A 13,059-nucleotide genomic window follows, 5' to 3' on the forward strand; every position below is an offset into this window, starting at 1 on the left:
ATTTTAATTTGTTAATTTCTCAGAAAAATTAAAAGTGAACCTTTTCACCATTGAATTTTTCAGCGTTCGACCATGTTTTCCAATGAAAAACACAATAAGGTGACTGTTGTTTATTCATTTTGTTTAATATTTATGTCATATATCTGAGTAATTTTAGTTGAATTAAGTGCTAATCTTTATTGTTAACGGTACGTGAAGTTTTCAACTGAAATAATTACCTATTTCGTGAACAAAAATGGTTTTTCTGAAAAGTCTGCAAATGCTTCAATAGGAAACCCCGGAAATACGTTTTTTTTGGAGAGATTTTCTTATTGTTTTAGAAGGGAAAGGAGTACAGACCAGGAATAAAAACAAATCCTGCACTCAAGAGCAACTCAACAAGGTTTTTGAAGCCTTTCGTCGTGATTTCGCTTACACTCTTTGTCTCCAATTAGAAACTTTCCCTTGTCTCCATTTGGATTAATTTGTTTCCAATAGAAGCATTTTACGCTCGCGTATTTTTCTTGTATTAAAGAAGTTTTCAAATTATATTTAAAGTATTTTCACTAAACAGTAACATTCTAGAAGAGTCAAGGAGCAAATTTATGTAATTCTCTTCAGAAAAAATATGAACTTAATGTGTTGAATCTTCTGTCAAAGTTAAAGCGTCTGGAAATGGTTTTGCATTAGGATATTTACCCTATTACTAAAATTTAATAAATATCGAAATTTAAAATACTTTTAAAAGATAAATCAAAAAATCATTTTTTTTTCAAAAATAAAATGAAAACCTTATAAAAATTATCAACTCCTTTACTGACATTTTAAAACTAAAACAAAAATACATATTAATTTTTCGTTTGTTTTTTCTTTGATTAACCCTCTAACGCAGTGTTTTCTTTAATATGCAAAAAAAGTAGTTAAATAATTTTGTCTATAGTAATTAATGGGCCAATAAACTCAAAAAAAACTATGCGTTCTGCATTGCCTCTTTTCATTTGGGCGCCAGGTGAGAAAAGGTAAAGACCGCCTGGAGACGGTCATTTCTGTTTAAGGCATCAATAGACTGAAATGTTTTTATTGAAAAATAGTGAACAAATAGTAAAATAAATGAATTTCTACCGTGTTTTATGGATGAATGTTGTATGAATATTTAAAAAATGATAATTTTTAGGAATAAAACGTTTAGAATTTTTATAATTATACGTTAATGAAGCTCAAGGTGTTTCAATGAGGCTGATTTTTACGAATAGGTCACAGGCTAGGTATGAAAACGTCACCTTCTTGTATAATTTGAAGGTCCTTTGAAATGCATTGCTCATCTTCTGGCCTTGTTTCACGCTCAGGAATATTAAAGGACGAATTAGAGAAATAATCATCACTGCTGAAGTCTGCTTTTTATCAATTTCGCTTAATTCGCATAAATCGACCATTTTACTCATTCTGGGCAGTCTTCGTGTAATTTCAATTGTTTTCCATAATTAATATGTTGCAAAATAATAATATATTTTATCAGAACAATCAAAACAATTAAATAAAAGGAGTGGCAAAGCATCCCAGGCTTTGTGAAATGCTCGAACTCGTGACTTAGATGCTATACCGCAAAAGTAATTTCTCATCATTTACCGTTTACCGGTTAATAACCGATTTGAACCGATTCATAAATCCCTCAAAAGATCCCCCAAAATAGTTTTAAAAGTAATAGGATTGATTTTCAGATAATATTTTTTTATCTGTTATGAACCGGTTCATTACCGATTCAAAACCGATTGGAACCGGTTCAGTTTTATAGGAAATTCCAAGACCTTTCCAACGACCCCAAACATGGCCCCAATTGTTTAATAAATGTGCTCTCTAGTGTCTTTTTAACCTTTGACCTTGAAAAACCGTTATTAGGAATGATTCAACGATATTTTCGTCTAAGGACGAAATGTCCGCCTGGGTATCTCTAAAACATATCTAAAAATGAAAAAAAAATCGCACGACGCGTTTTCGAGTAATCCCAAAAACATGTTTTTGGAGGAGATAAAAGTTAGGGGGTAATTTTGGTAAGTAAATTTGCTAGAAAATGTTGACTAATCGGGGGGAAGGGGTTAACGAAGACCGTAAGTCAATATCTCTCACCGTTTGATGAGTGATTAAATGATGATCAGTGATTAAATTCGTTATAAAAGTGCGTACATCGCCCGAGAAACCAGTGCCAGTTACATTCATTTTATTCAATTTGAGGAAAATTTATATGAAAACTGGCACAGATTTTTTGTACGAACGTCCTCTCCGTAGTATTACTCTAAGGATGCAACCTAAATTCCGTATAAGGGAGATCGGGGCACTATCCAGTGATTAGACAGTGATCTTTTCTGTATAAGGCAAATTTTGGCTTAGAACGTACATTGAGCCAAGCAATTATATAATAAAAGTGTACTGGTAAAAATGAAAGGATCAAATTAGATTATACTGGATCCTTTTCAAAAGGATAGATCATATTTGATCCTTTGAAAGGATCGCTAGTATCTCTTGAAATTTTGTATGCAAATTTATCACGTTAGATTACGTTTTAGCACGAACTTATTACTGTTACCATATTACTCTCATCTGAGAGAACACCAAAGATGACATTATCACTGTTTTTGTTCGTTTATTGCGGAGGTAAATAAGTGTCAAAATAGCCAATCCAATAAACCCCAATCACCCAATTGTAACCACATCGAAATTTTCTGGAATTTTCTAGACCAGATGGTTCGAGATTAGGCGCCGACATCAGTTCCAATCTTGGTGGAAACACTTCAGAATGTGTGGGCAGAGTTCCTTCTAACATTTTGGAGAAATTGATCAACAGGATGCCCCGAATTTGTGAGGCGCTTATCAAAGCTAAAGGAAAATTCTTCGAGGAAAACTGAATTTGATGATTTTATTCATGTTTTTTAAATAAAATAATGAAGTAAAAGAAATGAAATTGCAACAATAATAAATAGTAATTTGAAAAATAATAAAAAAAAATATATGAAAAAGTAGAATTTGGGCTGAAAATTTCAATATTCAAAGAAGAAACCCCTTTCAGAACACATCACACCGGAAACCGACCACAATCCGTACCAAAAATATTCCCTCGGTATTATTTTCAGTTTTTCTGACTCTTAATAATATTTACTAATAGTATTTAGCTTATATTAAAGTATTATTAAAAGATTACATCAGTTTTAGAATAAATTTATACTTTTGAATTTCTTTTCCAAAAAGCTAATTTTTGACTGATCCTCAAATTATAAATTTTGTAGCTCATGTATTTTCTCAAATCTTGTTTAAAACTGTTCTTAGGTTTATATATGAAACTATTTCAGTCAATAGAACTAGATATTACAGCGTTTTCCCGGTCCAAATCACGTGTATTTAAGCTTACGAAGGGTGTATTTAATGTTTTGGCCGTTAGTGTATGTACCTTATATAATTTGTACCTCATAAATCTTCGTATTAAATTTAAAAAATAGCAAATTATATTGAAAAGTCAATAGTACTGAGAGTAACATTTGAATGAAAGATTCGATTATTAACTGTCAAAAGCTTATTTAAACTTAGGTTTTGGGATTTAGTAAACTTTATCTTCAATCTAGCTCACATTCGACCAGTTCAGCAGAAGTTAAATCCCTCTAAATCCATTTAGAAGGATTGTTTTTCACAATATGTAAAGGCTTTAAAACTTAAGGCAACATTTTTCTGGGATTAAGACTCTTTAAAAAGCATTTATTTTTAATCATTTCTTAAAGTTCTGCCACTGCAAATTCTAGAGCGACAATTACTAGGTCAAGACCTATAACAGATTTCCGTGTCTTTAAAAAATCAATCTCAACTGAACTTAATGGTCAATTTAGAACTGTAAGTAATATAATTAATTGAATTGCAAATTCGCAGTGAATTAATTACTGGGTAATTCTGATCCATTATTAGTTTCCACATTAAAATTCTAATCTAAAAATCTACGATGCATTTTGAATAAAATGATCAAAGTCACAGATTGGGAATAATTTTGTGCAAAACCAACTGGTATCCAACCACAAAAAGAAACTTGATAATTGCAAAATTTTCCCAATTATCATCGCTAAATGAACACAATACGCAAATATACGTATAATATACGGTTAATGAATATGGAATTGTGGCAGCAGGAAGTTACTATAAGGACAAATTAGATTCTGAAAATCTGATAGTTTAGACTGGGATGTACTTACTTCAATTTGTGCGGTCCTTGTCCATAACCCTTGGACTCGAGCTTCCTGTAGAAGGCACGAAGTTTCGCCTCAAAATCCCTCCGGAAGGGCGGAGGACCTCTCTGTGGTGCTCTCGAATTTCCCATATTTGGTGATCCCTGAGGACTTCTGGCCTCCACTGGAACATAGCACATTATCTCATTCTCGAAGAGGCTAATACGCAAATACCGCAAAGGGAAAGGAAATAGAAAAAAAGAGGGCAAATTAATCAAAAATTAAGACACCTGATCCATAGGTACTAATTTTTCTGTTTTATTTTTCTTATCAATCAACGCAAAATTCCAAAATCTTCGACCTCCTTTTGCCACAAAAGACACACTTCCTCATTCGCAGAGTCAATTCTGTTTCTCTACCTTTTTACCTTCTTTCTCAACTTAATCAGTTACGGATTGTTTAAAAAAAAAAAGATAAACAGAGGAGTTCTTAGCCGTGGTATGTGTGTATGATTTTCAAACAAAAATCCCAACCCGAGTATTTTCCACTCCTTCAAATAGACGAATCAGAATAAAGCTAATTGGATCACAAATTATAATCAATTTATTAGGTAAGTCCACTCAATGACAAACCAATGAATTTTATTACTATTTTTTGATTGTTTGTATCACATTTTCCAGAGGGAGTCTCTTTATTAGATAGATGAAGCAAAAATAAAATTAAATCACAATGTAATTGTTTTCATTTCTCTTCATCGTACTTTCTTGAAACATTTAACTTACTTCCTCATTTTTTCACGGTAAATTAGGAAAAAAGGAAAGGAAGATAGTCTGTAATTTAAAGGTTATAAATATGATAATTAAAATTAGTGATAAATCCGGACAATCTTAATGTACGGAAAGCTTTCATTGTCGCCCTTTTAATAAAAATTTGCAGACATTTGCAATTAATTGTTAAAACCCAATATGTCGAACATTTATGTCTGCAGCACACCTTTTGGATCAGGAAAATGTCATAAAGTCAAAATTCACATCCCTTTCTTTCTTCAAAGCTTTGTATTTGCATATATCTATCCTACTCTTTCACACTCTTCTTCTTCTTCTTTTGAACATCACACCAAATTTAATATAGTTCAGTCCAATTTGAGATCGACAAAATGAGATAGACTTATGCAAATCTTTTGAGAAAGCAAGAGAAGTGAATTTTGACTTTATGAAATTTTCCTGATCTAAAAGGTGTGCCTGAGCCGTTAAAATTCACTGATAAAAAAAATGTGGAGCAAAATGGGGCGAAATGTGACAAGCCGAAAATTTCGAAGTTTGATATCTTTTAATATAATGTGCTCTAAATATTGAGATATTTTCGTCAAAGTAGAACATTTTGAAGTCCCGTCAAAATGCTTAATTTTGACAAAAATTTCTCACATTGAGAGTTAAAAAAGAGACCTATTTTTTTATATTTTTTTTTTACTAAAGAAAGAACTTATGACCTCCTCGTTAAACTTACAAAGTTTTTAATTCAATTAAGATTTGAAAGGTTTTAGGCCTGTAATAACGGAAATAAAAATAAAAATAAAAAACTTAAATTCTCAGTTTATCCATTTAAAACGTTTTCATTAACGGTCTTCGGTTCATAGTGAGAAATTTTTGTTTAAATTAATGGCAGATACAAGGTTAAAGGACCAAATGGTAAGGGTCCCTGAATGAAAAAAATGAAATTGTGTATACATCATTCAGGATTGATAAGAGGCTCTATTTAGTGCCAAAAGTGTAGCTAGGATTTTAGAAAGAGAAGTGGCCACATGGGAGGATTATGCTCAAAAGAAACCGTTTTTCGAACGCAAAGATCAAGATATTTTTCGAACATTTTCAAAAAAAAAGTCCAATTTTCATTATTTTGAGCATATTTAAAAAGCAATAAAATATCTAATAGCACCTTTAGGAAAAACGAAATTCACTTAGGAACTCTCTTTCGAGGAAATTTTTTATTTTTATTCCATTTCTGCGTCGAATTTGACAGAGTTAGACGAAGGGGGTACAAAAAAAAACGTTCTCATGGATCTGAGTAGCTTTTAATTAGAAGAAATAGCATTTGAAGATTTTGAGAATATAATGTCCTAAAACGATATTCTTGGACTAAAAAACCTTTTATCGACATAAATCTTATTTTAATCCGATTTCGATGGTTTTATGTGGTTCAGATAGCTCTTAAACAGTCTTCAAATAATTTTTAAAATTAATTATTAGGTTTTCTTTTTGTTTCAGAGAATTGTAACCAAAGCAGCTTCAGTTCATCTTTTTTGAAACTTCTTGGGATGATTTCAATAAGCTTTCTTTTTAAAATTGACTATAAATTTATTGCCACATACTTTATGATACTTGAGCAGTATAAAATCTCCGAAATGTCTAAATCTAAAACATTTCAAAACTGGTCTTTTTTGGGTGGAAATTCCGATAAGAAAAAGAAATGTTCCTTTTATGAAAACCAAAGATTTTTCATTCACTGATCGGCATTAGGTTTATTTATAATACAGTAATAGAAAAAAACGTAGAGTCTTTTGTGTAAAATGAATGTGCAACATGTTTGTCTATCCACTCAATTCTAAGATAATTGTTTAAGCGTGAAATCTTAAAATGTGCCTTTAAGAACTAATTTGTATTCTCATATAAAAATTTTTGATTTTAAGATGTCAAATTTATTTAGGGCAAGTGTGCCAAATTCCGGCCAGCTTTAAATTTCGGCCACTTTGAGTGTAATTTCAGCCAAGCAACTAAATTAATTAATTTGATGTATTTAATCTTCGAATAGGCAACGAAATTTCTTTTTCTCTTAAATATGTATACTTTTTTAAGTTTTTAAATCTCTCAACACAAAAATCGTTAAGTTTTGGATATAATTTAAGTTAAAATTATTTTATACAAACTTCAGTGTGGAGAGAGTCCTACAAAAAATATAACAAATAATTTGTGTTGTTAGCAGTCTTTGTGATTTGTGGTGAAGTACAAAGGGTTTTCCTTCGAGATTTTGCATTAAAATTGATTAGTTTAAATTAAAGGTTTCTGTTTATGTTAATAGTGAATTCTTCTTTAGATACCGAGTGTAATTTCCCCGCTGGATTTACTATTTAGTTTACTATTTCGACAGCATCTTTTGCTTCCCTAAAATTCTTATTTATTTTAGTTCTTTTTCTCCATTTTTAGGATGTAAAATGCCTATTGAAAGAAAATAGCATCGCCTATATAAAAAAGATGATGTGAAAAAGGCGTTGGAAGAGTTCCGGAAGGCCAAGATGCTACAAAAATTTGCGCGCAAATTTGGGATGTCAAAGTCAACTCTTCAAGTCTTCAGGATAAATTACGTGGAAGATCTCAGGGATTGCGAATCATATAAAAATATTAAATGGAATTTTAAACTCGTTCCGTATGACGTTTTGAAATTTTCTATTTCCTGTTTCCGAAAAAGTAAATCCGAAAAAGTTAAAACAACATTCCGGAAATGTTAATTTTACCCTGCATTATTGATCCGAAATCGGTGTAAATATTATGCTTTTTAGGTGTATTATGGGTTAAAGTTACCCTTTTTTCATGTTAATTTTACAGTTAAAAAGGTGTAAAATTAATATTAAAATATGTTGATGTATTTTTACACCTAAAAAGTGTTAAAGTTCTGAGGAAAAAAGTTAATCGCACTCTCTTTTTTTCTCAGTGAAGTGGCCGAAATATCACACAAAGCAAAGTCTATATTATTTTTGATTTTGCAATATTTTAGGAATGAATTGAAAGTAAACAAAGTTGATAAACTACTTTTCAAAGTTCCAAATAACCCTCCTGAAAAAGAAATAACAGGAAATTTCAAAGTGTATTAATAAATATATTGCATTTCAAACTTAAGACTTTGATTCTTATTTGCAACTATGCCGAAAATTGGCAAATTTACCCTAAAAGCCTTTTAAGATAAAATGTTGCATCCTTCATAATAACGAAAATGAAATGGAATTGTCAATCTCATTTGACATTTCATTAGTTTTAAAGCTTTTACTGTTATTGTTTTTTTTAAATTCTAGTTTTAATATCGTGTAGGGGAGGGCAACGACCCATCCCTGTCCCTTCCTCTCTAAACCCTTTCACCTTAGGATAGTAAAGAAAAAAGATATAATAAATAAGCACCCATCGCTGTCTTACTGTGTTATCACAGTTGCACATTAAAATTTTAATATGATTCACATTAATTGTCGCTGGTGAGAGTCCAAATGTGTAATTTGTGTGTTTGATTTGAATAATTTTATATTCAAAATTTGATCTATTTGTTGATAAAAAGGTAGACTTAGCCCGCAAAATTTGATATAAATTGATTTATAGCATTAATGCGAAAAATTAATGCGATTTTCTCTTTAATTTTTTAATGTGAAAAATATTTATGTTTTAGGTAAATTTAAACTTATTTTTGCAGGCCAATTCCACTTCTTTATCAATAAATAGAAAAACCCCAAATATTAAGTGACTCAAAGACACAAATAACATATTTGGACGCTCACAAGCGGCAATTAATGTGAATCACATTAAAATTTTAATGTGCAAGTATGATAACGCCGTTAAACGTAGAAAATTTCCAGGCAATAAGATTGAAATAGATGAAGCGTCATTAACTTAGAATAGGAAAACTGTAAATGATAAGCTTTACGAACATTTTTTTGCATGTTTACGAACATTTACAAACAAATCTTTGTAAATCTGAACGAAAAATGCTCGTTAAGTGATCATGTTACGAACAATGTTTGTGAAAACAAACATTTACGAATTTTTAGGGGGTTATACGATTTACGAACATATCGTAAGTCCCCAATAGGGATTCACAACCATTTACAAACAATTTAACGAAATATTTTTTGTGTGGCCGACTTGAGGGAACTTTACCTTAAAGCAAATGAAGCTGAAAACTTGCCATTTCTCTTTAATAGCCCAAAACTTTATTGGAGATATTGTGTATAAAAGGGCCAGCAATGTCCAAATAACCATCAGTTTGAAATCAATTGCCATTCACTATGAAATTAATTGGGAAATTGTATCTCTTGAACTTTCTGGTAATTTTACCTTATTCACAATGCCAGGATTTGGAATCTGATCCTGAAAAACCTCTTCCGAACATTGTGATAATTATGGCAAGTGACTTGGGCTTCAACGATGTCAGCTTTCACGGATCAAATCAATTCTACACTCCGAATATCGACAGTTTGGGCTATCAGGGACTCATACTCAACAATTACTACAGTCCATCAGTTTGTTCAGGATCTAGAGCTTCATTCTTCACTGGGAAATATCCCTCGAGACTGGGGCTTCAGGCAGCACCTTTGCAGAATGACGAGAGTTCTGGATTGGGACAAATGGAGAAGCTAATGCCTGAGTACTTCAGAGAAGGGGGGTATAAAACGGTTTTAGTGGGAAAATGGCACTTGGGATTCCATCAGAAGGTTCTAACACCATTGGAGAGAGGATTTGATCAGCATTTTGGCCCTTGGGGTGCACGTATTAACTACCTAGATCACAGTCATCGGATGCCAGGTGGATCAAAGGGTCTGGACATGAGGAATGGAACAGAAGTCTGGGAAAAAGCCAGAGGGACGTATGCCACAAATCTTTTTAGTGAGAAAGCCATTGAAATTGTGAAGGAGCACAACTTTGAGGATCAACCTCTATTTTTAGTCCTGAGTCACATAGCACCAGGGACAAATGGTGACGGTGATCTTCAGGCACCTCTGGCCATTGCAAAGAAATTCAAATACATTCGAAATCGTCAACGGAGGCTTTTTGTGTCAATGACGCATGTGTTGGATGAAGAAATTGGTCAGTTAATTGATACTTTGGACTCTCGGCAGATTCTCAACAACACCGTAATTGTCTTCATCGCGGATAATGGTGGCATGGCGGAAGGACACATGAGGAATTTCGCATCCAATTATCCACTGCGTGGTCAGAAGTTAGGACCATTTGAGGGGGGTATTCGTGCTGTGGGCATAATCTGGTCTCCCGAAATTCAGTCACGCCATCGCATCTCACACCAATTAATGCACACTGCAGACTGGTTACCAACATTAGCTGCCATGGCCAGTATCGAACTTCCTGACAATCTCGATGGTATTAATCTCTGGCCAGCACTTTCCACCAACAAACCCTCACCACGCACTGAAATCCTCCACAACAGCAATCCCTTAACAAAATCCATCGTCTACTTCAACGACGGCTGGAAGTTCATCCAGAATTCTCAAGGTCTAACCAATCACACGGGATGGATGGGAAAACTTCCTGATAATGAAACCCAATCGCTAAACTACTTCACATCACTCAACACCTCAAAAACCTGGCCAATTCTCAGTGAATTTGCCGAATTTCAACTAAATGAAACCAAAATTGTGTCTTTGAGAAATGATGCGACTATTTCATGTGAGAAATTCAACAGCAAATACACAAGTGTTCCCTGTAATTCAACCACAGTACCTTGCCTCTTTCACATGCCATCGGATCCCTGTGAATTGCACAATCTCGCACCCCTTTACCCCGAAATATTGAGCCAAATTCGCAATAAAATCAACCAAGAGCACCCCACAATGTTTCCCATCAATGTGCCCGGAAATACACGGTCTGACCCTCGGCACTTTAACAACACCTGGACTTTCTGGTCAGATGTAATTGTTACCAGTGAAAAGTTTACAGAGCTGTGACAAAGGTACTACAGCATACCTGATAATTTAAATCACTTTAAAAAATAATTATATATATTTAAATTTTTCACAAATTTAATTAGAATAGGTGTTACTGTGTTATCACACTTGCACATTAAAATTTTAATATGATACACATTAATTGTCGCTGGTGAGAATCCAAATGTGTAATTTGTGTGTTTGAATCATTTTATATTCAAAATTTGATCTATTTGTTGATAAAAAAGTAGACTTGGCCCACAAAATTTGATATATAATATATTGATTTATAGCATTAATGCGAAAAATTAATGCGATTTTCTCTTTAATTTTTTAATGTGAAAAATATTTATGCTTTAGGTAAATTTAAACTTATTTTTGCAGGCCAAGTACACTTCTTTATCAATAAATAGAAAAACCCCAAATATTAAGTGACTCAAAGACACAAATAACATATTTGGACGCTCACAAGCGACAATTAATGTGAATCACATTAAAATTTCAATGTGCAAGCGTAATAACGCCGTTATAGAAAATATTGTTAAATTATTAAAAAATAAATATTAATTTTAATTACTGAACTAATTCGATAATTTTGGTGTACTGCATTCAATTTGGACGGGTTTTGCAAAATATTCATAATATTGACCAAATATTTAAATTATTCAGAATATTCGTTAAATAAAGACATAATATTCCCTAAATTCGTAATATTTAAAAATATGATATCAATATTACTAAAATATCATGAGGTTTTGCAATATTAGCGTTATTTCCGGTATTCTTACTCGCAAGATATTCGCTATAGTCGTATAGTTTATTCAATTTTCGAATAAGATACAACTCAATTGCTATTTATAACTATTTTTGGCTTTATGTGTTTCCCAACAAATACTATTGAATACAACGATTGACAAATTTAGGCCACGCCCAGTTAAAAATTAATGAGCATATAAAATTGTTTTGCAGTTCTATTGCTCTTTTTCGATTAATAGATCATATCGATCCCTCAGAATAAAAACCGAACAACTCGCGAATGGCCAACTTTTCAGGAGAGCGATTTAAAGCTGAGATTTTACATGCTGATCATAGGATTTTTAAGATTTGAAACCCATATAACTTTGGAAATAATTAACTTTTCGGTATAATATTCACCGGAAAGGTAAAGGGTGTCAAGGAGTACCCGAAAAGCAAAAAAAAACGTATTTTGCAAAAAATCGCGTTGTTCGGATTATATTCTGAGGGATCGATATAAAACACATAGAAAGTACAAATAATAATTAACAAATTTATTATTTGATTTATTTTTAGTTAAATTTAATTCAATTTAACTAAATTTAATTTTAAGTTAGGTTTTCTAATTGGTCCGGAATATTTGTAGCATTGAAAACCAATTAAAAATATTAATCTGACTTAAGTCGTTTTAAAAGAGAATAAATGTTTATTTAGACCAGGGGCCTCTCGACATTAAATTTTTCCATACGTTTATGCATAGATGCACTGAAGGCTATTGGCAAGTTTTTTCCTAAAGAGAATTGACTTATCGGTCTGATATATTTCAAAATCGTGCATTAAAAGCTATCTAAAAATACATATTTCATAATGTTCGGCAAAATTATACAAGAACTACGAGCAAATTTGTTTAAGTCGCGGTGCAATGGCTGCAAAATTCTTACAAGGAAAACTAAAAAACAGCTTCACTTTTTATTAGGCTTAATGGGCCTCTGATTTAGACACAGGTAGAGCATGAAAAAAATTGCTGTGATAATCAGCCCACACAATTTACACTAAGAGTTTAGAACCGGGAATAAGATAATATTAATAATTGTGGCACAACGTTCCATAGAGAAACTTATATCTGTGTCTATCTTCTCCATGGTGATGACCTCCACGATCCAATCTTGTCCACCAATCCCAGTGCAAGTCCAAGTGTAACGATATATATACCTTACGTGTTTCTTCCTTAATTATTAATTTTAATTTTAATTTATTATCCTTAAAATTGAAAGAAGCGAAAAAAGGTGTTACTCCGTTTTCACCAGATATTGCACTCCACCAGACCGTACATAGTCGAAACTTATATCGTCCCGCAAGGGGAGTTCGAGACATCCATTATTATTTTTCCTTATACAGGGATGGGGTTTTCAGTTCTATGCCCTGTGGAATTAAGTGCAGTGAAACTCACTG

At 32.4% G+C, this 13,059-nt stretch overlaps 1 protein-coding gene across 3 annotated transcripts in view; it reads right to left on the reverse strand.

Annotated features, from left to right (window-relative positions):
- Nucleotides 1-13,059, reverse strand: part of LOC129808074 (E3 ubiquitin-protein ligase HECW2) — a 92,550-nt gene that overhangs the window by 7,996 nt on the left and 71,495 nt on the right. For all 3 annotated transcript variants that reach the window (XM_055857756.1, XM_055857757.1, XM_055857758.1), the window contains one exon: nt 4,206-4,397. In XM_055857756.1, coding sequence (XP_055713731.1) covers nt 4,206-4,397 — 192 coding nt within the window. The remainder of the gene's footprint in view (nt 1-4,205; nt 4,398-13,059) is intronic.

The sequence above is a fragment of the Phlebotomus papatasi genome, chromosome 3 (genome assembly GCF_024763615.1).
Source record: "Phlebotomus papatasi isolate M1 chromosome 3, Ppap_2.1, whole genome shotgun sequence".
NCBI classification, from domain to species: Eukaryota; Metazoa; Arthropoda; class Insecta; order Diptera; family Psychodidae; genus Phlebotomus; species Phlebotomus papatasi.